At 46.4% G+C, this 19,090-nt stretch overlaps 1 protein-coding gene across 2 annotated transcripts in view; it reads right to left on the bottom strand.

Moving 5' to 3' along the window:
- Positions 1-136: 136 nt before the first annotated feature.
- Positions 137-19,090, bottom strand: part of PNPLA1 (patatin like phospholipase domain containing 1) — a 43,089-nt gene continuing 24,135 nt past the window's right edge. For both annotated transcript variants that reach the window (XM_033094183.1, XM_033094184.1), the window contains exons 4-10: positions 18,430-18,639; positions 17,367-17,427; positions 10,248-10,826; positions 7,887-7,965; positions 6,605-6,730; positions 3,355-3,460; positions 137-1,712 (exon numbers count right to left, since the gene is read on the bottom strand). In XM_033094183.1, the coding sequence (XP_032950074.1) occupies positions 1,662-1,712; positions 3,355-3,460; positions 6,605-6,730; positions 7,887-7,965; positions 10,248-10,826; positions 17,367-17,427; positions 18,430-18,639 (1,212 nt within the window). In that variant the 3' untranslated portion in view covers positions 137-1,661. The remainder of the gene's footprint in view (positions 1,713-3,354; positions 3,461-6,604; positions 6,731-7,886; positions 7,966-10,247; positions 10,827-17,366; positions 17,428-18,429; positions 18,640-19,090) is intronic.

The raw sequence follows: 19,090 nt of genomic DNA, 5'->3' as shown, positions 1-19,090 counted from the left end.
CTAGCAAGAGCGGATTACAGCTAGCAAGTGAGGTTGGTTGGTAGAGAGAAGTGGACGGCAAGTTACGGATCGTGTGGCTCCTACTTCCTGTGTCTCCAACCCATCCGCCAGCGAGAATATAGTGGTATGACTCCCCTATGGCTCCGTGGGTGTTCTTTTTTGGCCTCACCATGTCCTGCGTTCTTATGTGGGGAGCGGGAGCTGAGATCCCGCACGACACCCTGCATGACAGATACTTATAACTGTAACCTAAGAGCATCTGGGCTCTAAATACAGGCTGTCAGTTAAAACAACAGTTAATATCATGTGCAATTCTCCCTGGCACACCAGGGCATATGTGTTCCTGAGTTTTGCACGACTGAAACCCTCCCTCCCTTGGTTCCCAGCCTCTGGGCATACAGCAGCCTGCAAACAGCAAGACCACTCCAGGAGGAAAGGATTGCCTCCAGGTGGGCCGCTCCACAGAACCCCCAGGGCACTTCCTGTGGCCACAGAAGACGAGAAGGTAGAGGGTGCAAGCACACCTGAGATCTGATTCTGCTCAGGCCTCTCAGTGGCACACTGAGGTGCTTCTAGGCGAATCTTCTGAAGGGCATTTGCATGGACTCATGTTCCCTGACTTGGTCCTGTTCAACTTAGGCTCCACCGCTCCAGGGGGCCTCCTTGCCATAAGAGCCCCCCACCCTTATTGGCTACTTTTGCGGCGCCCCCGCCCAGTTGAGGGCTGTCTTCCACCCAGTCCTCTGGGTCTTGCGTTCCAGGGTTTGTTAAACAAATGCACGTGAGGCCTGTGGGCTCGGGCTTCCTTACTGCTGGGCCTGGCGGGGGCTGGCGGTCACGCACATGGGGAGCAGAGGGGCTCTTTTTTTTCTGGAAAGGCTGGACACATTGAGGCCGAAGGTGTCTTTTTCGTGGTACATTTTCACTTCGGTGTGAACAGCAGAGTCTGCCCTCATTTGGGCTGGGGGAGGGGAGGGCCAGGGATGGCTAGCCTCCCGTTTCCTCTCCAACCACACCAGGACTCAGGGAAGTCCCTGGTGGCCAGCTCAACACAGCTACACCACGTAATCCCTGGGGAGCTCTTAAAGGCTGCATGCCAATCAACTCCACCTGGGGATTCCAGTGAGCAGCTGAGGCAGAGTCAGTGGTTTCCAGTGGAGCCTTTCATATGCTGTGTGAATTAAAAACAAAGCAAAAGAAGTGCTGGTCTCTTGACACCACAGGAAACAGGGAAGTGCGTCCATGGCTCAGCCCTGCCTGACACCCCACCCCCACCCCTTCCCCCAGAGTTTTGCCCTGTGGACTAGGTCCTGGGGGCTAGGATGGATCCTGTCCATCTCAAAGAAGCAAACTCAGGCTGGGGTTGGGAGGAAGGCCCAGAGCCCAGCCAGCCAGGGCGGGGCTGTGCTGCATGCTCTTCGGTTCCAGTCTGTGATGACGTCCATCCCTGTTCATCTGTCTGTCCATTGCAGGGTAGTGGAAGGGTTGCAGGGACCACAGGGAAGCTGAGAGGATGTTTAGACAAGGAGGCGCTTGCCTGGAGAAAGCAGGACCCTCTACACCAACAGGCTTGGTCTTGGTTGTCTCTCTGGTCCCCAAAAGGCCAAGGGTTAGGGGAGGGCATCTGAGAACAATGGGGAGAAGGTGTGGCCTCGAGGTCATCAGGTTCTTTCCTGTTCCAGCTCAAGTTTTCTCTCTCCGCTCACAGCTTCCTAGAGAAAGGACACAGAGTCATCATTTCTAAGTCCCCCAGCTAGGACTTGCCTCCCCTTGTTTTCACTGAGAACATTCCCCACAGCTTCATTCCCCGTGGGCAGTCGTCAGACCCCGGCATAGCCAACAACCCAAGGCATCCAAGTTGGAAATCTCAATTTATAATAAAAGCCAGTTAGAAGGTTTGCTTTATTATACAAGGGTCTTTTGCAAATGGAGAATTCCATTGCAGAGCAGGAGTTGATAAAGGATTGTTCGAAACATTATTCGGCTTACAAAACTCTGGTTAATATTTGGGTTTTCAGGAAGGGGAAAGAGGGGGAATGGCCTCCAGAGTGCCTAGTACAGTCATGCAGGTTGCACACTGTACATGGACACACTGCCAGTACAAAGGAGTAGGCACCCATGGGCACACTTCTGTCGTATGTTATTTGTACAATTTAGTAGCTTTGTATGAGGTGTGATCAAACAAAACAGTGAATGTTTAAATAAAAGAAATTTATTACAGTAAAAGAGACATTGCCATTAGTCTCCCTCAAAATACTGCCCCTCGCTTCAAACACACTTATCCCATCATTCTTGCCACTTTCTGAAGCAGTTCTGGGAGTCCTCTTTCATGAGTGTCTTTAGTTGCACCGTCATGGCTGCCTCGATGTCCTGAATCATTTTGACTTTGAGGAAGAGTCAGAAGTTGCACGTTGCCAGATCAGTGAATAAGGTGGACGAGGACACACCGTAATGTTTTTATTGGACAGAAATTGCCCGACCAGAAGTGATGTGTGACATGGAGTGTTGTCGTGATGGAGGATGATTGACGGCACACTTTAAAACACACTTTCTCTCAACCGTAGCTCACACCCAACTGACTGCACCAAACAAGTTGAAACTTGTCACACACTGTTACTAAGGTTTGATATGCAGTTTCCCATATTGGAGATCCTTGCCTTTCCGTTGGATGGCACTCATCAACAGCATTCACTGATTTTGTGATCACAACGGAAGGCACCATGTCACACATCACTTCTGGTACAGCATTATCTGTCAAATAAAAACATTATGGTGTGTCCTCATCCACCTTATTCACCAGATCTGGCATCATGTGACTTCTGGCTCTTTCCCAAAGTCAAAATGACCATGAAAAGTAAAGGTTTTGAATCGATTCAGGACGTCGTGGCAGCCACGACAGCGCAACTAAAGACACTCATGAAAGAGGACTTCCAGGACTGCTTCAGAAAGTGGCAAGAATGATGGGATAAGTGTGTTCAAAGTGAGGGGGAGTATTTTGAGGGGCATTAATGGCAATGTCTTTTACTGTAATATAGTTTTTTTTAATTTAAACACCGTAGTTTTGGATCACGCCTCCTCTGTCCTTCATACAGATCTCCAGCAGTTAGCAGTTCTAACAAAATCAGTGTATTATGACAATCTTCCAGCAGCTGGCAGTCAAGTTCTCAAGGAAGGGGTGCTGTTTTCTTAGTGCCCAAGGCATTACACAGGCTAGTGTTGGCCTTGACTATGACAAGGAAGAGGCAGGTGGGGGCAGAAAGAAAGCTGGGTTCCTGGTGCTCAGGGGTCACCACAGTATCCTGGGACAGGGCAGGCAGTATCAGGCCTCCAGAGACCCCCTGGGGAGTTCCATACCTCAGGACAGCTGTATTCCTGGATCCGGCTGGGATGAGGCCTGTAGGTGACCCAAACAGTCTCAGAAGTGGAGAGCAGAGAGAAGTTGAGTGGGTAGGGAGCAGACCTGGATGTGAGAAGCCAAGGAAGCACATGTGAGGAGAAAGGAGACAGAATCTGGGGATGGAAAGACCTGAGTTCCAAACCCTCCTTCACCTGCTGTGTCACCCTGGGCAAGTCACTTGCCCTCTCTGGGCAATTGTAGGAAGACACCTACTGAGCCCACCTCAGAGAGATGTTGGGATGTGAATTTGCATATTCCTGCGTAATTTTCAAATCTGACTGTGTCATTCTGTTGTTTAAACCCTGCGATGACTCCCCAGCCCTAAAGGCGAAGTCCAACCTCGTTAGCATGGCATCCTGACCTACACCCTGCCATGTCTCCCTAAGCACCTCCGAGTGTACGCTAGGCCTCTCGCTGCCCAAATGGAGAAACTAGGACTAGACCCTATGACTTCTGACTCTCAATCCAGCTCCGGGTGGCTACCCTGGGTGGCTGTATTGCTTTGTGGTCAGCATCAAGATGCTGGTGACAGACAACCTGGATTCAGATCCTACCTTTGCCACCTACCAACTGTGTGACTTTGGGCATGTTACTTAACCTTTCTGTACCACAGTGTTGAGAACATGGTAACTACTATATAAGTTCTAGCTATTATTATTACATTCACATTTGACTAGGTAGAAATTCCATAGTAAATCAAAGGAGGGGCTCTCAAGTGGTGGCATTTTGAGGAGTCTGACAGGCGTGGTAGTAATCAGGAGGATCTGAGTGGCAATAGCAAGGTGGACCTCCTCCTTTTCCATTTGTAGCCAGTCTCTCAATTTCTCCATCTGTCTTTCCACTTTGAGGCTAGTTACAGAACCTGAGTCAGGTGACCACTGAACTCTTATTGGAGGAGAGAGAGACAAGATTAGCAGAGGAAAGCTATGCTGATACATATATCTAGCCATGCTCCAGACAAGAGCAGATCTGGCAGAACTGCAGGTCCTGGAATGAAAGGGCCAGGGAGCAGACTTGACCCCAGACTGTAGCCTGAGCAGAGCTATCCCATCCAACTCATAGACTTACGTAAGACAAAAACAAATGTTTGTTTTGTAATGCACGGAGATTTAGGGTAGGGAGGGTTGTTTGTTATGCAGCATAATCATAGCAGTGATAATGGACTAATATAATCTGTACATCAGAGTGTGAATCTGAATATCTGATTTAAAACACACACACACACACACACACACACACACACACACACACACAGATTAATGACGTATGGAACATCTACCCTGTAGCTTCTTTTATTTTAGCCTCTCTCGTCTTTGTTGGGAGGGTATCAGCTGGGGACCAGGAATTTACACAGGACTAGCCCATGGATGTGACAGTGTCCCTTGTGACAGTACTTTGGGAGGAAATGAGCAGATTTCTCCTCTTTCTGGATCACTGCTCCTTCTCTATGCCTAACATTTTTGAGCTTTTCTTTTCTGCCCCCTACTCTGGTTTTTGATGCTTGAAGCAGTAGATCTGTATGGAATTGCTTAAGCTCATCAATCAGTAAATCACCTCCAGGCAGTTTCTCAATCCTTTCTATAAAGGAGCACCGCAGACAGGACAGGACGTGTGACCCACCGACAACAGTGTCTCTCACAGTTTATGAATGTTTTGTTTGTTTTTATCACAGCCTGCTTTTTTATAAAGCACCTTGATTCCTAGAAGTTTATCAACCAAGGTAGCTCTGGCTGAATTGCAGAGTTTCCACTTCTCTTTTGTATGGGAAGCAGCCTGGCTGGGGAACCAAGGGACCTACCTTAGTCAGGGCCTGGCTCCCAGATGGCACTCCCAGCCAGGGAGGCTCCTCTACCCTCTACTGCAGACCTGCTACCTTCTCATGACCAAACTTGACCCTGAGCTGAAAGGTCAGGGAAATCTTGGGACTAGACACCAAGGAACATTGAAAGACTAATCCCAGGCTGCACTGACTCAATGACCACCAGGGACCACCAATTGCCTGCTGGGTCCTGCACCCTCCTTACCCATCCTTCAATCCAGAAAGTGACATGTGGGTCTCCCCCACTTCCTGGAGCAGCCCCGAGAATCTCCTCCCCACCACACTGCTTCCCGCCACCCACCAAGTACCTACTTGTCCAGACTCTGAAATGGGTCTGTGGCTGCCAGGTTGAGCTTCCGACCCTCACCAACCTACTACATCCCTCTATCTACCCAAGGACCCCCATCCAGGACTGGAGCGAGCCGGAAGGATGTCCCTTAGAATGATTTAGGGATTTTTCTGACCAAGAAAGGCTTAAAGCAAATTAAACAGCAGCGAGGGTTGTTCCACTTGGAGACTACTTTGATAATCCAGCAAAAAATTGTAGATGATACCCTGTTTGGTTTGTGTTTGAGGCTGGCATGTTGGATTTTTGAGAGTGTGTGTATGTATGCATGTGCCTTTAACAATATTATGGCTCAGTTAAGAAAAAAATAAAGGCTTGGTTTATATTGGGGCTCACAGTTCATCAGATTTGTAGGTTTTATTCTTATCTTTGGTCTGAAGTTCAGTTTGGGATAAACTCTTGAAAGTTGGGGATCGAGTTTAATTCATCTTTGAGTTCCCCAGAGCCCGGAAGAGTGCTAAGCATCTAGTAGGTGTGTCTGATACCTGAAGGTTGAGTGATTAAATCAATGACAACATAATACAGTGAAAAGGCTATAAGAAGCAGGCCTACGTTGGTTTGATTAGGGCTTTTAGACATAGGGTGGGCACAGCTAGGAGCTCTACGTGTGGAGGGTCACCTGGGCACCCACCTGTCTAGTTGGGTTTTCTAGAACTGTTGTATTCAGAAGCTGAGAGTTCACCACTCAACCTCTGGGAGTTACATAACCACGATATCTACTAAGTATTGAGTGCCGTTACACCTCTTGCACTCTGCGAAGCGATTTACACAGCTGACTTCATTAAACGCTCACAACAACCTTAGGAGTTGGTCTTATCCCTGTTTGACTGATAAGGAAACAGAGACTCAGAAAGACCACGTGTCCTAAGCGTGCTCACTGAGTGAGACTGTGGCAGAGCGGGGATTTTATGTCGGACACATCGGATTCCAAAGCCCAGCTCCTGACTCCCACCCCACCCCACCCCATCCCTTGTGATTTTCCTGCAGGCTGTTCCCAAAGCTGGTCTTCCCTGTGGGATTCAGAAACATTAGTCATGCTCACTGCACTTTGCTGGCTGGCTTTTTGGATCTTGGATGTTTGGGGAAGGCTTTTCTGGTACCGCTTGTCTTTTGTTTGTTCTTCTTGAATACCTTGCTCACCCAATTGGAGTCTTCAGCAGGGCTCGCCCTGGGCAAAGAGACAAAGGAGGTGGTTTGTTAGTGGCCTGTCCTGTGTCCTCTACTGTCAGGGCCCTTTCCCAGCTCAGAAGGATCAGACACGCCAATGCCGTGGTTGTCAGCCCTGGCGGGCCCCAGAGACCTTTATTTTGTAATCGATGAATATTGATTGGAGTAACATCATGTCAACTAGTCCACTGAAACTCAAACTTTTATACAGTTATATGTTAATACAATAAAGTTTAAATTAAGAGAAAAAATGCATAATTTATGCCCAAGCACAAAATTATTAAATTTATGCAAACTCTTTCAAAAGTTTTAGAATTAAAATGATACTTAATGGAAGAAGCAGATATATTTTAATATATTTGGTATAATATGGAGTGGGAATATCAAAAGTAAGAGTGCCTCCAGCACTGCTCTCCCAACCCTGCGGCTGTGGCCATAGAGAAACCCAGCCAATGCCAGAGCTGCCCCAGGGCAGGAAGCGATGAGGTCAGAGAGCAGAAATATCCTTGACTCCCGCTCTGATCTCTTGCTGGTGCCTTCCCCTGGCTAACCCAACTGGCATCTGGCTAGTAAGGGAGCCTGGGTAATGTGATCCCAGGGAACTTAAAAATATAGAGATCCCCAGGCCCTCTCATAACAACTGCAAAGATAATAATGGAGTGCCTGTTACATAACCCAGACAATTGATGTGCATTGTAAGATTGTAAGAAAGATTTTCTGGGGACAATCTACAAGATAGGAAAGTTAGCTTCCTTATCATGCTGGTAGGAAACTATTTGGATTGAAGGAGGCCCTCAGTTCATACCATGTAGCGGCTACCTAAGGCTAGGATGTAGCGTGCCTGGTTGCTCTCTTGAACTGAGACGTGGCCAGAGAGTAAGATACGAGGGGGTGACACATCCTCTCACTGCACTCAGAGAAGGCGCATTCCCCACGGTACACAGCAGGCCGCCGAGGAGAATGACACTGCCAGTATGAAGAGGTCCCTTTCCCACACATCACCCCCGTGAAGCACAGAGAAGAGGGGCTAGTTCATGAAATGTGAAGGGGAGCACGGTAATCACACGAACTAGAAAAGGGTCCCAGACAGACAATGTCGCTTAGCTGCCCCCACCCCTCAAAGGAAAGAATGTGTTCTCAATTAAGCAGAAACTTACATGGCATAAGCTTTGCTGGTGGTTTCCTTCACGTTAACCTTTGGGAGGGCGCTTTTTGGATTCGAGGAGGCAAGAGTAACTACAGCGAAAAGTAAAAATACAGGAGACATGAGTGAGAGAAGGTGGGGCAGGAGTACTTAGCCATTTTTGATATAACAGTAGGAAGTAAGCGAGAGTGTTTAGAAAGAGTAAAGAACTCTTTTATTCTCAAATTCTCATAGTTAGGACCGGAATCATGTCGTTGGGTTTGACTGAGACCCAGGGCAGTGCTCTTTGTAAAAGCACTGATGCTGACGCTTGATGTAATATTATCAACCATTCCCTCGCAATAAGCACCTACCTGTGTTAGGGAAAGTTTTCAGAAAGAATCCCCATAGGGGCCTGAAACTTTCATCACTTGCTTTATGTAATGCTTTTCTCTTTTCTTTCTTTATTCCTTCCTTTCTTTCTGTCTTTCTTTTGTTGTTGGAATAGAAAATATTATTAGTTTTATGAGCATTGTTCTTACATAAGCTCTTTGCATGTTTTCAGAGTATGGGGATTTATAATATATGGAGATTAATATGTAATTATGTAATACATGTAAAAAATAATATAGAATATACTTAGATTCCTCTACCTGAAGTTCTTTCATTTGGAAGCCTGGTGGATCTCCCAAACTAGTTGCAGTTCCTTTTTTAAACGGATTTTTAAAAGGACTTTTTGTAACACTCCCACCCCAACAATATGACAATCAGTAAATGACTATAACACTAAGCCCGGGGAGGTTTCAGGCCCAATAATGTTTCCTTGGAGGGCTGTCCTGTGTGTTGTAGGATGTTTAGCATCATCTCTAGCCTCTACTCGCTAGATGTCACCCAGTAAGTGACAATCAAAAATGTCTCCAGATATTACCAAATGTGTCCTGGGAGTAAAATCTCCACCCTTTGAGAACCCCTGGGCTACCTGTACCCTCTGTCCACCTCCAGTATGAGAGAGGAACGCCAGCTCAGGGCCCAGGATGGCTCAGGCCTCTGACGATGGCTACCCTCAGGTACAGGTGTGATAACATAAAATGAATGCATTTTATTTAACAGGAGATAAGAGAGCATGTGAAACACTCTGACACATTTTCTGACTCTTAATGTCCTTATATTTTTGTTGCATTGTGATCAAAAGAATGAAAGTAAACCTATTCCAGGGAAAGGGTCACCGTGACTTGGGACAGAGCTGAAAAGAAGGAACGCTTGCTAGTTGGTAACAACGATAGAAGTTTGACTGCTGGACCACAAGGACCCTCCCACCTGGCTTCATTCCGACATGTGGGGCCCTCTTCTTTGCCCCTACCCAGACCATTTACTGTGGCCAAACAGGTATCTTCTTCATTCTGAATGTACCTTGCACTTTCCTTCTGTGCACCTGAGTTTCTAGAATAAACAAAATCTGAAATGCTCTTTCTTTTCCATCTAATCCCATCACATAGACCATGATTGTCAAAATCCTGCATATTTCAACGTACCTGTCACCTCCACGACGCCTGTTATTCCCCCAGAAAGAAGTGATCTCATTCTCCATGGACACCCCCAACATGTTTTTGTCAGTTATATAGTACTTAATAATTCATCTTGTATTTTTGAGGTTGGTACCCATGGCATCCCCTGGGCTGGAGGGGAGATTTCCTGGCAGTGAGTGATTGACAACTGTTCATCTTTGCAGTCCCTACAACTATGCTTCTCAATCTGCAGCAAAGAATGAGTTTTTAAAAATCTTATTTACAATCCATCATGGACCAGTACTTTTGTGGAATACAATACAAATGAATTAGTAGGAAAACTCTTGGACACCATGGCACTACCTTGTTGCTATACACATTTCTAAATGCTTACTCTCAATATCTGCACTCATTTCATTGTGAACGAGTAACAAATAAGAGGTTGGCACTGGTCCACAGACCACCCTTTGAGTAGCAGTGGCCTGGCACAGTGGCTTTCCCAATAAAAATCAACTGAACAGCAGTTCTCAGATGTGAGCAGGCAAAAGAATCACCTGGAGGGCTTGTGAAAAAAAACCAAAACATCTGGGTCCCACCCCCGGAGTTTGGGATGAAGCACGTCCGCGGTAGGGCCTGAGAGCTCTCATTTCTGACAAGTTCTCAGGTGATGCTACTGCAGCCAGTTGGGGACCACTCTTTGAGAATCACTGGACTAGAGAACTGAACAAACGTCACGGGCCTGTTTCTTGTGGTGCTTGTCCACGTAACAGGTAGAGCTGCTCAAGCTAAGTGCAGCCTTCTAAAGCAATGATTATCAGCCACCATGTTGTTACGCATTTGCAGAGAGGCTCCAGACCTGAGGAGGCCATGAGAAGCCAGAGGATCCGTACCTTGGGGCTGTTCCGATCCCAGTTCCTCCACAGGTGGCTGTGCAGCCGATGCTGAAGTACCCTGGGGCGATGTCTGACGTGCCCCCACAGCTGAAGGCCCCAGGGGCGGCCTGGGTGACTTAGATGACTGGAAGGGCAGGGATCTCGGTGGTGATCCAGTTGGTGGTACCTGCTGCTGTGGAGACACAGGTGTTGAGCTGGGTGGTAAGTGCACAGCTGGGAGCAATACAGGTGGCGAGTCCATTGGCGAATGTGGTGGTGATGAGGCCGGTGGCGATCCAGGTGACTGCTCCAGTGAAGACACAGGTGGTGAAGGAGATGACTCCACAGGCCACTCACATGTGGATTCAGGTGCCTGTACAGGTGGGGACACAGGTGAACCACGGCCACTGCTTCCTTCCCCTTCAGGAGCCCATTGTGTGTGAGGTTGTGTGGATTCTTCCAGACTGGCCTGCTCTGTTTGGAGGCTCGGTTGACTATATTCAGGGCACTCATTGCCCAGGGCGAGTTCTATCTGGCAGTAAACCTCTACCCGGGGGAAAATCACTCTCTTGGAGGGAGAATTGAGGTAAGCAGCATCTAGGAAAAACAATAGCACAGGGTCACAGGTGTCATTATTAACCCCTGGAACCAGCATGGTGTTTGCAATAAAATGGTTTTCCAAGTTATTTTCATGAACAGGAATAGGGCTTATCAATGGCCTTCCTTATTTACTTGAATTTACGTTGAGTATTTGATTGTATATTAATTCACTGATTCAGTGCATATGTATTGAGCATCTATACATGCCAGACATTATACCAGGCTCTGAGGAGGTAAAGGGGCCAAAAACAGGTGTGATGGCTCCTGGCCTCTTGGAGCTTACAGTCCAGTGTGGGGGCAGCCACTGACCACCCAACTAATCTCAAGTTTTAACCAAGACAAGTTCTAGGCAAGAGAGGAACATGGTACTAGAAAAGAGGGAAGCAGAGAGGACTTAACTGGGAGGCTTTCCTGAGGAAGTGACACTGGAGCTGAGATCTGAGGGGCGAGTGGTCTAGGGGAGGGTCAGAGTGGGATGGGGAAGAGCATTTCAGGCAGAGGGAACAGCACACACAAAGGCCGCACGTTCGAAGAAGCACCGGGATGTTTAGGGCCTGAAAGGTAGTGTGGCTGGAACAGGGGTTGGGGCACTGTGGTGGGAGATGGGGCTGAGGAGGCCAAGATCACGCAAGGGCTCAAAGGCAGCATTGAGGACTCTTGTTTTCCATGGAGACCATGAAGATTTATAGTCAAGGAAGTGCTGGCTGGACTCTGATTTTGACAAGATCACTGTGGATGCTGTGCGGAGACTCATTAGCAAGGGCGTAGGGGACCCACGGAAACCTGTCAGGGTGCTGCAGACAGGTGTTTGGGGCTTGCACCTGGAAGGAGACAGAAAGTAGAAGATTCTGTTTCGGTGGTAAAATGAATGAGAATTGGTGTATTGATTGAGCGGTGAGGGGAGGTAGGTTGGCACAATCGAATGGATGCTGGTGCCGTTTGCTGAGAATGTGACCATGGGAGGGGAAGGTCTGTGGGAGAGTGGGGAGAACACAGCTTATAAGCTTGTTTGGGGACATGTTGAGTTTATGGGGCTTTGGAGATATCCAAGGACAGATGATAAGTGGGCAGTTGAGTCTATGGATTTGAATCTCAGAGAAGAGATGAGGGTTAGCGACATATATTTGAGAGCCCCACCTATGGAGAGTAACCGGAGCTGGGATGGTAGCTGTGGAGGAGATTGCCTAGAGAGGAAAAGCAGAGTGAGAAGAGAGAGGGGCCAGGATTGAGTCAGGTGACAGGGACAGGGGACCCAGGGGAAGTTTTCTAAAATAGGAAAGACTGGGGTAGATTTAAAAGTTACCGGTAAGAGAAGACTGGGAGAAAATATTTACAAATAATATTTCTGACAAAGGGTATTTATCTAGAATATATAAATGCTCTTTTTATATTTTATAAAAGAAGAAAATGAACAATTCAATATTTTAAATGGGCAAAATAGCCAACTGAAAGAGCTCCCAGTGATCAAAGCTGGAACAATTTGAGTAACAAAGTAAATAAAGTAGGATTGAATAATAACCCAAAGTATTAAATAAGTATCCGTAAGTCCATACATATATATAAACAAATGATTGAATAAGTAAGTAAATGGGAGAGAAGAGACACATCTGTGCAGAATTCCAAATAATTTATGTAGACATCCTGCCCTTACGGAAATGGAGAATAATTCCTCACTTTTCAGTGTGGTCTATATGTAGTGACTTCCTTCCAAAAAGCACAGTATAGAAAGGGGAGAAAGTAACTTTACAGTGGAGAAACCTGACACCCCTGCAGCCAGGTGACCAAGGTCAACATCATCAGCGGTATGTCGTGTAGATAGCGTGTACCCTTGATATAATGTGATGAGAATGGTCTCTGTGATCTTCCTTCGCCAAACCCATAACCCCAGTCTAATCATGAGAAGAACATCAGACAACCCCCAACTGAGGGACATTCTACAAGATATCTGACCAGTACTAAAAGCTGCCAAGGCCATTAAAAACAGAGTCTGAGAAACTGTCACCGACAAAGGAGCCTAAAGAGACATAACCACTTAATGTGTTGTGGTATCCTGGATGAGATCTTGGATCAGAAGAAGGACGTTAGGTGAAAACTAAGAAAATCTGAATAAAGTATTGGTTTTAGTTAATAATAATTTGTCAATATCAATTCATTAATTATAAACAATATACCATACTATGTGCCAAACAATAACATCTAACAAATGTGAGACATAATAATAGGTATATCTGTATCTGGATGTGGAATATATGGAAACTCTCTTTACTATTTTCATATTTTTCTCTAAATCCAGAACTATTCTAAAAAATAAAGCTTATTAAAAGTCTAGGGGGAAATGGGCAAAAGAGTTGAACACACACTTTACCAAAGAAGATATCTGGACAACTAGTAAGCATATGAAAAGATGCTCTACATCATTATTCACTAGGGAAATGCAAATTAAAACCACAATAAGATAGCACCACACACCTATTAGAATGGCTAAAATTAAAAAGTGTTGGTGAGAATTGGGGGAAACTAAAACTCTCACACACTAGTGGTGAGAATGTAAAATGGTGCAAGCACTTTGGAAAACAATGGCAATTTCTTAAAAGGTTAAACATGCATTCTGGGTCTATGTCTTAGTCCGAATATATCCAAAAGAATTGAAAATAGAATCTCAAAGAGATAGTTGCACACTCATGTTCATTACAGCTAGTCACAATAACCGACAGGTGGAAGCAACCCCGAGGTCCACTGAATAATGAATGGATAAAGAAAATATGGTTTATATACATGTTGGAGTATTATTCAACCTTAGAAAGGAAGGAAATCCTGTCACGTGTTACAACATGGATAAACCTTGAGGACATTATAAATGAAATAAACTAACCACAAAAAGATAAATACTGTATGCTCACTTATATGAGGTATCTAAAGTAATCAAACTCATAGAAAGAGAAAGTAGAGTGGTGGTTGCCAGAGCCTAGGGGGAGGGGAAGATGGGGCGTTCTTGGCCAAAGGGTGCAGAGTTTCAGTTTTGCAAGATGAAAAATTTCTGGAGGTTAGCTGCACAATAATGAAAATATGCTTAACATTACTGAACTGTACACTTAAAAATGGTTAAGATGGTAAATTTTATATTATGTGTTTTTATCACAATTTTATGTTTACATAAGTTATATACAATTATATATAATATAATAATATAATTATGTGTAATTTCACTTACCACACACGTATGATGTACCATATGATCTAATTCCACTCCTAGATATTTACCCAGGAAAAATGAAAGCATATGTCCATAGAAAGATGCCTGCATGAGTGTTTATAGCAGCTTTATTCGTAATAGCCCAAAGTGGATGCAGCCTAAATGTCCATTAACAGGTGAACAGATAAATGAACTGTGGTATATTCATACGATGGAATGACATGTAAAAAGGAATGAACTTTTTATACTGTGCGATAACATGGAGAATCTCAGAATAATTATGCTGAGTGAAAGAATGCAGACCAAAAAAAGTTCATACTATAAGATTCCATTTATCAAAAACTCTAGAAAATGCAATTGACCTGTAATGACAGAAAATAGATCAGGCGTTGCCTGGGGATTGGGGGGAGATGAGCGAAGGTGCACTGAGGGGCATGAAGAAACTTTGGAACTTTGATGGATTAGTCACTATCTTGATTGTGGTGCTGTTTCACAGATGTGTGTGTGTGTGTGTGTGTGTGTGTGTGAAAACTTACCACATTGTGAGAGGGAGGAAGGGTGAGAGAGAAGGAAGAATGGCAGGAAGGCAGGAAGGAAGGGAAGGAGAGAAGAAGGCAGGTAGGTTTGGGTGCACATGTGTGGATGCCAAATGGATATTTTGAAACATGGCATCCTCTGAGCTCCAACCTCACTCAACGCCCACATGCACATGTCTGAGCAGGGAATGTGGATTTTCAAGCACACCGGAAAGCATGCCCTTCCCTTCGGCAGAAGGTGGCTGCCAGGGGAGGCCTCCAGTGGAGAGGGAGCTTGCTGGCAGCAGGAGGAACTAGGTGGATGTGAGCCCTTAGGAGGGAGGAGAAAGAGGAAGCCAGGATGTGAGTTGCTGGGGACAACTTGTGGGTGCTGCTTCCTGCCGGAGCTGACCCCCATCCGGAAAACTGTTGGGCGGGAGCTGGAGTGAGCTCCCATTTTCTGTTCCCTGATGACAGATGAGAATTTAGAGTGTAGCTCTGGGCATCGACCACAATTATTCAGGATGTGTCAGTACCTCCTGCTTTCATCTGGTGCCACGAGAAAAATCCCGCCCAACCAAAGCCAAGAAGATTTAGGTGGTGGAGCTGAGACCTGCACTGAGAAAGCCACGCACACACCGGCGAATGGGAAGAGGAAGCAAAAATAGCTGATAGCCAGCAGGAGACTTTGTCTCCCTTGTAAGTTGTGTCTGTTCCAACTTGGAGTGTCTCCAGGCCCATTGGGAAAACCCGCCATCCTCCATACACTGTCCCAATTCAGGAATGGATGTCTGAGATGCTATTATTAGAGTTTCATTCTTGGGTTTAAGAGCACCATTCATACTTGTGAAAAGGTCCACATCGGCTAAGATTGGAAGGGTGGGTTGGGCGAGAGGGCACTGGGGTCCTCCCAGAGGTGGAAGGGTAGAAGAAGGGGCTTCTGAGAAATGGGGGAGACCAGAGATGCTTAACCACCCACTACATAACTCTCCCCAGAGCCTGCCCTGAGAGGAAGAGAAAGGAAAATTCTAGGGGAGAGACCGGTATGGAGGTAGTCAGGTAGCCAGGCTGTAATCTGAGGTACAAACGGGCGCCTGAGGCAGGGAATTGGTATCTGCTCTAAGATCTGAGCCCCAAATCAGGGGATTCCCCAAACTCCAAGTCCCCAGCCTACATCATCACTGAGGAAAGAGTGGAGGGGCTCCCCAGATAGTGGCAGAAAGGACCCCAGGCCGCAGCCAGCCTCTTCTATTTCCGTCTCTAACCCCACGACACCACTTAAGTCTTTCACCTTTTGGACCCCTGGGGCTCACTTTTTCACAGCTGTCACCTGTGTAAACGTGGAGGATGGGAGAGTTGTCAGAGGAGAGTTAGGGTTAGGAGGAGTCTGTCCTGCAGAGAAGTGAGAGGAGGGGCCTGTCTCCGAGGTCAGAGGGGGCAGTGTACTGGATCGACTGTGGCAAGGACATAGAACTCTGATGTTTTCAATAAGAACTACCAGTTATTCGAGCGTTGTGCTAAGGGCTGTATCTGGCTTTGCTCCTTTCATCCTCATAATAACCTCTGAGGTAGGTTCCATGATCAGCCCCCTTGCACAGATGAGAAAACTGAGGGCCCCGGAGATTAATTACATGCTCAAGATCATAGCATTAGTAGGTGTCAGAAACCAGGAATAAACCCTTTTTACAGATTAGGAAACCAAGACTCAGAGAGGGGAAGTGATTTCCCTGAGCTCACACAGCTGGAGGGATAGGAATCCTGGCCCAGGCTACTTGCCCATGTCCTCTTCATCCTGCTCTCCTGCCCCCCACCTCCACCCCTTGCTGGGACAGGGGACCCAGGAAGAAGTAAAGAGTCAGGACAAGGGGAGCTTGGTAAAGCAGGAAGCAATTTCGAAGGGGAAAAAAAAGTGAATATATCCCAGGAAAAACCCTCATTCAACCCCTTAATCTCACTCCCAAAATATTTTTTAAAACTATATACACAAAAAGAACACCACAGCATTGCTTATGTATACTAGTGAACATTTGGAAACTCGAAGGAATGGCCAAGCAAAGTTTTCTGTACAACTGGGATGGAATATTATAGAACTGCCAAAAAGAACAATTATAAAGACCATATGGCAACATGGAAGAAACTTAATAATATCATATTGGTAAATACCCTTTGATCCAAAATCTGAAAATATGTTCTATGGAATTAACTGTAAATATGGAAAAGCTCTCCTCCTTTCCTTTTAACAAAGATGTTTGCCATGGCCTTCTTCGAATTAGAGTGTGTAATACACGTCATTAGACTCTTTCTTCTAGCCGACGATGCATAGAAGACACACAGGTGTGGGGACCACGATTTCCAAACCAACACAGGGCAAGGTGTGTTGCCTCTTCTCTCATTTGTTGATCAATGTCATTCAAAGTCTTATACAAATATAAATTAGTCCCATTTAGTTCTACATTAACAATACAGTTTTACTGGAAAGAGAATAAAAATGAAAGAGAATGAAATGACCTGAAAATAGAAGATATGGATGATGTATTTCCTAAATATAGGTTTTCAATCCAGAAATATATTTGTACAAAAGCCCTCGACGCCATCCAATCTGTTAACCTAAAAGCCCCTTTTGTATGGAGATCCTAATTTCTGGCCACAGTGGCCTGTTCTAGACAATGACAGGTGGTCAGGTCCCTGCACCCCTTTCTGGCTCTGCTGGGTGAAGGGTATCTCCAGGTCACAAAAGTGAAGTCCACCCTCCTCTACTCAGCTCTTCTACTTCCTGTCTTTGCCCCGCCCTCCAGCCCGCCCCTTCCTTGGACTCCACATGGTACTTACTCAGCCGCCTCAAGTAGAGAACAGCATCTTCGTACCCTCGGTAGTAGTAATTGTGCAGGATCTGCAAGGTGGGCACACCAGGAAAGTAACTCAGGCTGCAGCAACAGCAAAAGCCATGGTCCCCTCACCCAGAGCAGCTACTTTATCAGTCTTTTGCTTTATTCGATGTGCTTTTCAAAATGTACCCATCCGGTGTCCTGCCCCTCACTATCTGCTAAGAAATAGGGAGCAGTTCCTGACATGTGTCCATAGTGATCCTGCATTAATGTTTTAAAGCATTTGCAGCTGATCAGCAGCTTCCCCTGGATGGGAGAGGGTGAGATGTGTATAGCAGAACCAGAGAAAGTGTGTTTGGGCCATAAGAAGAACAGTTTGAAGACTGGGTTCAAATCCCCGTGCTGCCACTTATTGGCTGTGTGGTTGTGTGGATGTAACTTCTCACAGCCTCAGTTTCTTCATCTATAAAATGGGGATAATAATAGTATCTGTTGCAGAGGATGCTAAAGGATCACACGAGATACTGCCCACAAAGTCTTTTCTGTAAAGGGTCAGATAGGAAATATTTTGGGCTTTGCACACCACATATAGTCTCTGTCACTTCTCCTATTTTCCTTTCTTTCTTTCTTCCTTCCTTCCTTCTTTTCTTTCTTTCTTTCTTTCTTTTTTTTTTTTTTTTACAGCCCTTTAAAAACAGAAAGCCCATTCTTAGCTCACAGGTTGTACAAAAACAAGCCACGGATATGCCCGTGGGCCACAGTTTGCTTTCCCGACACTGCATGTCAGAATGGAAGAGTTCAGTTAACACTTACTTCAGTGATTCTGACATCATCTCATTTTACAGGGAAGAAAATTGAGACTGGGAGCCCTTAGGGGACTTGTTCAAGGTCATATAGCTCATTAGCAAAAAGGCCAGGACACAGGTCTAGGAGGAAGTTGAAGGGATCATTGGAGGGGAGGAGACACAGATGCGACTGAGTGGGCCCCATTGGCTCCCTCATTGCACCTCCAGCCCCTGCCACCCTCCCCCGTTCGCTCTACCCCTCCAGATCCCTCTGTCTGTCACCATCAGGTCTGGGGGGAACAGGGCGTGGGTCATCCTGGCGATGTTCTCCAGGGAAAACTGGAAGGAGAAGTTGAACATGCGGAAGTCATGGAAGATGGCAGGGCAATCCCGGGGGCAGATGTCCTGCTGCCCGCTGAAGGTGGAGATGGTGATGGAGTCAGTCCAGAAGGAGCAGGGCTGCATGCCCGTGAAGCCCCCATCGATGTATCGCTGTGGGAGGCAGAGTGAGAAATGCTCACCTGGGGTCAGAGGTCCTCCCCCCATGCAGGGACCAAGGCAATGGGTCCATCAGGATAAGCATTGAGACCAAGGTCCAGGTGGGTAAGTGGCATGCCTGAGGTCACTCAGTGAGTCCACAGTGGCCTGTGGATTCCCAGCCCCGTGCTCTGTCTCTGTACTGCCTCTCCTCAGCCATCTTACTGGGGCTGGGATGGGGACCCCAGGCTTCCATGAGGAGGGGGATATCCATACACTAGATCGATCAGGAGAAATGCTCCCCCATCACAACTACCCCTCCCAGGCTTCCTCTCCTGGAACCACACAACAGCTGAAGGCGGGCTTGGGGAATGGCCCGTCCCTGCGGTGTTTTGAGAAGGCACACATGTGGTGGGTCTGAGCAGGTTTAAAATAACCCCTCTCCAGACGGCCACGGGTCCAAACT

The sequence above is a fragment of the Rhinolophus ferrumequinum genome, chromosome 3, assembly GCF_004115265.2.
Source record: "Rhinolophus ferrumequinum isolate MPI-CBG mRhiFer1 chromosome 3, mRhiFer1_v1.p, whole genome shotgun sequence".
Classification (NCBI taxonomy): domain Eukaryota; kingdom Metazoa; phylum Chordata; class Mammalia; order Chiroptera; family Rhinolophidae; genus Rhinolophus; species Rhinolophus ferrumequinum.
Note: the sequence above shows the minus strand (reverse complement) of the source record. Positions and strands in the feature narration are given on the sequence as shown.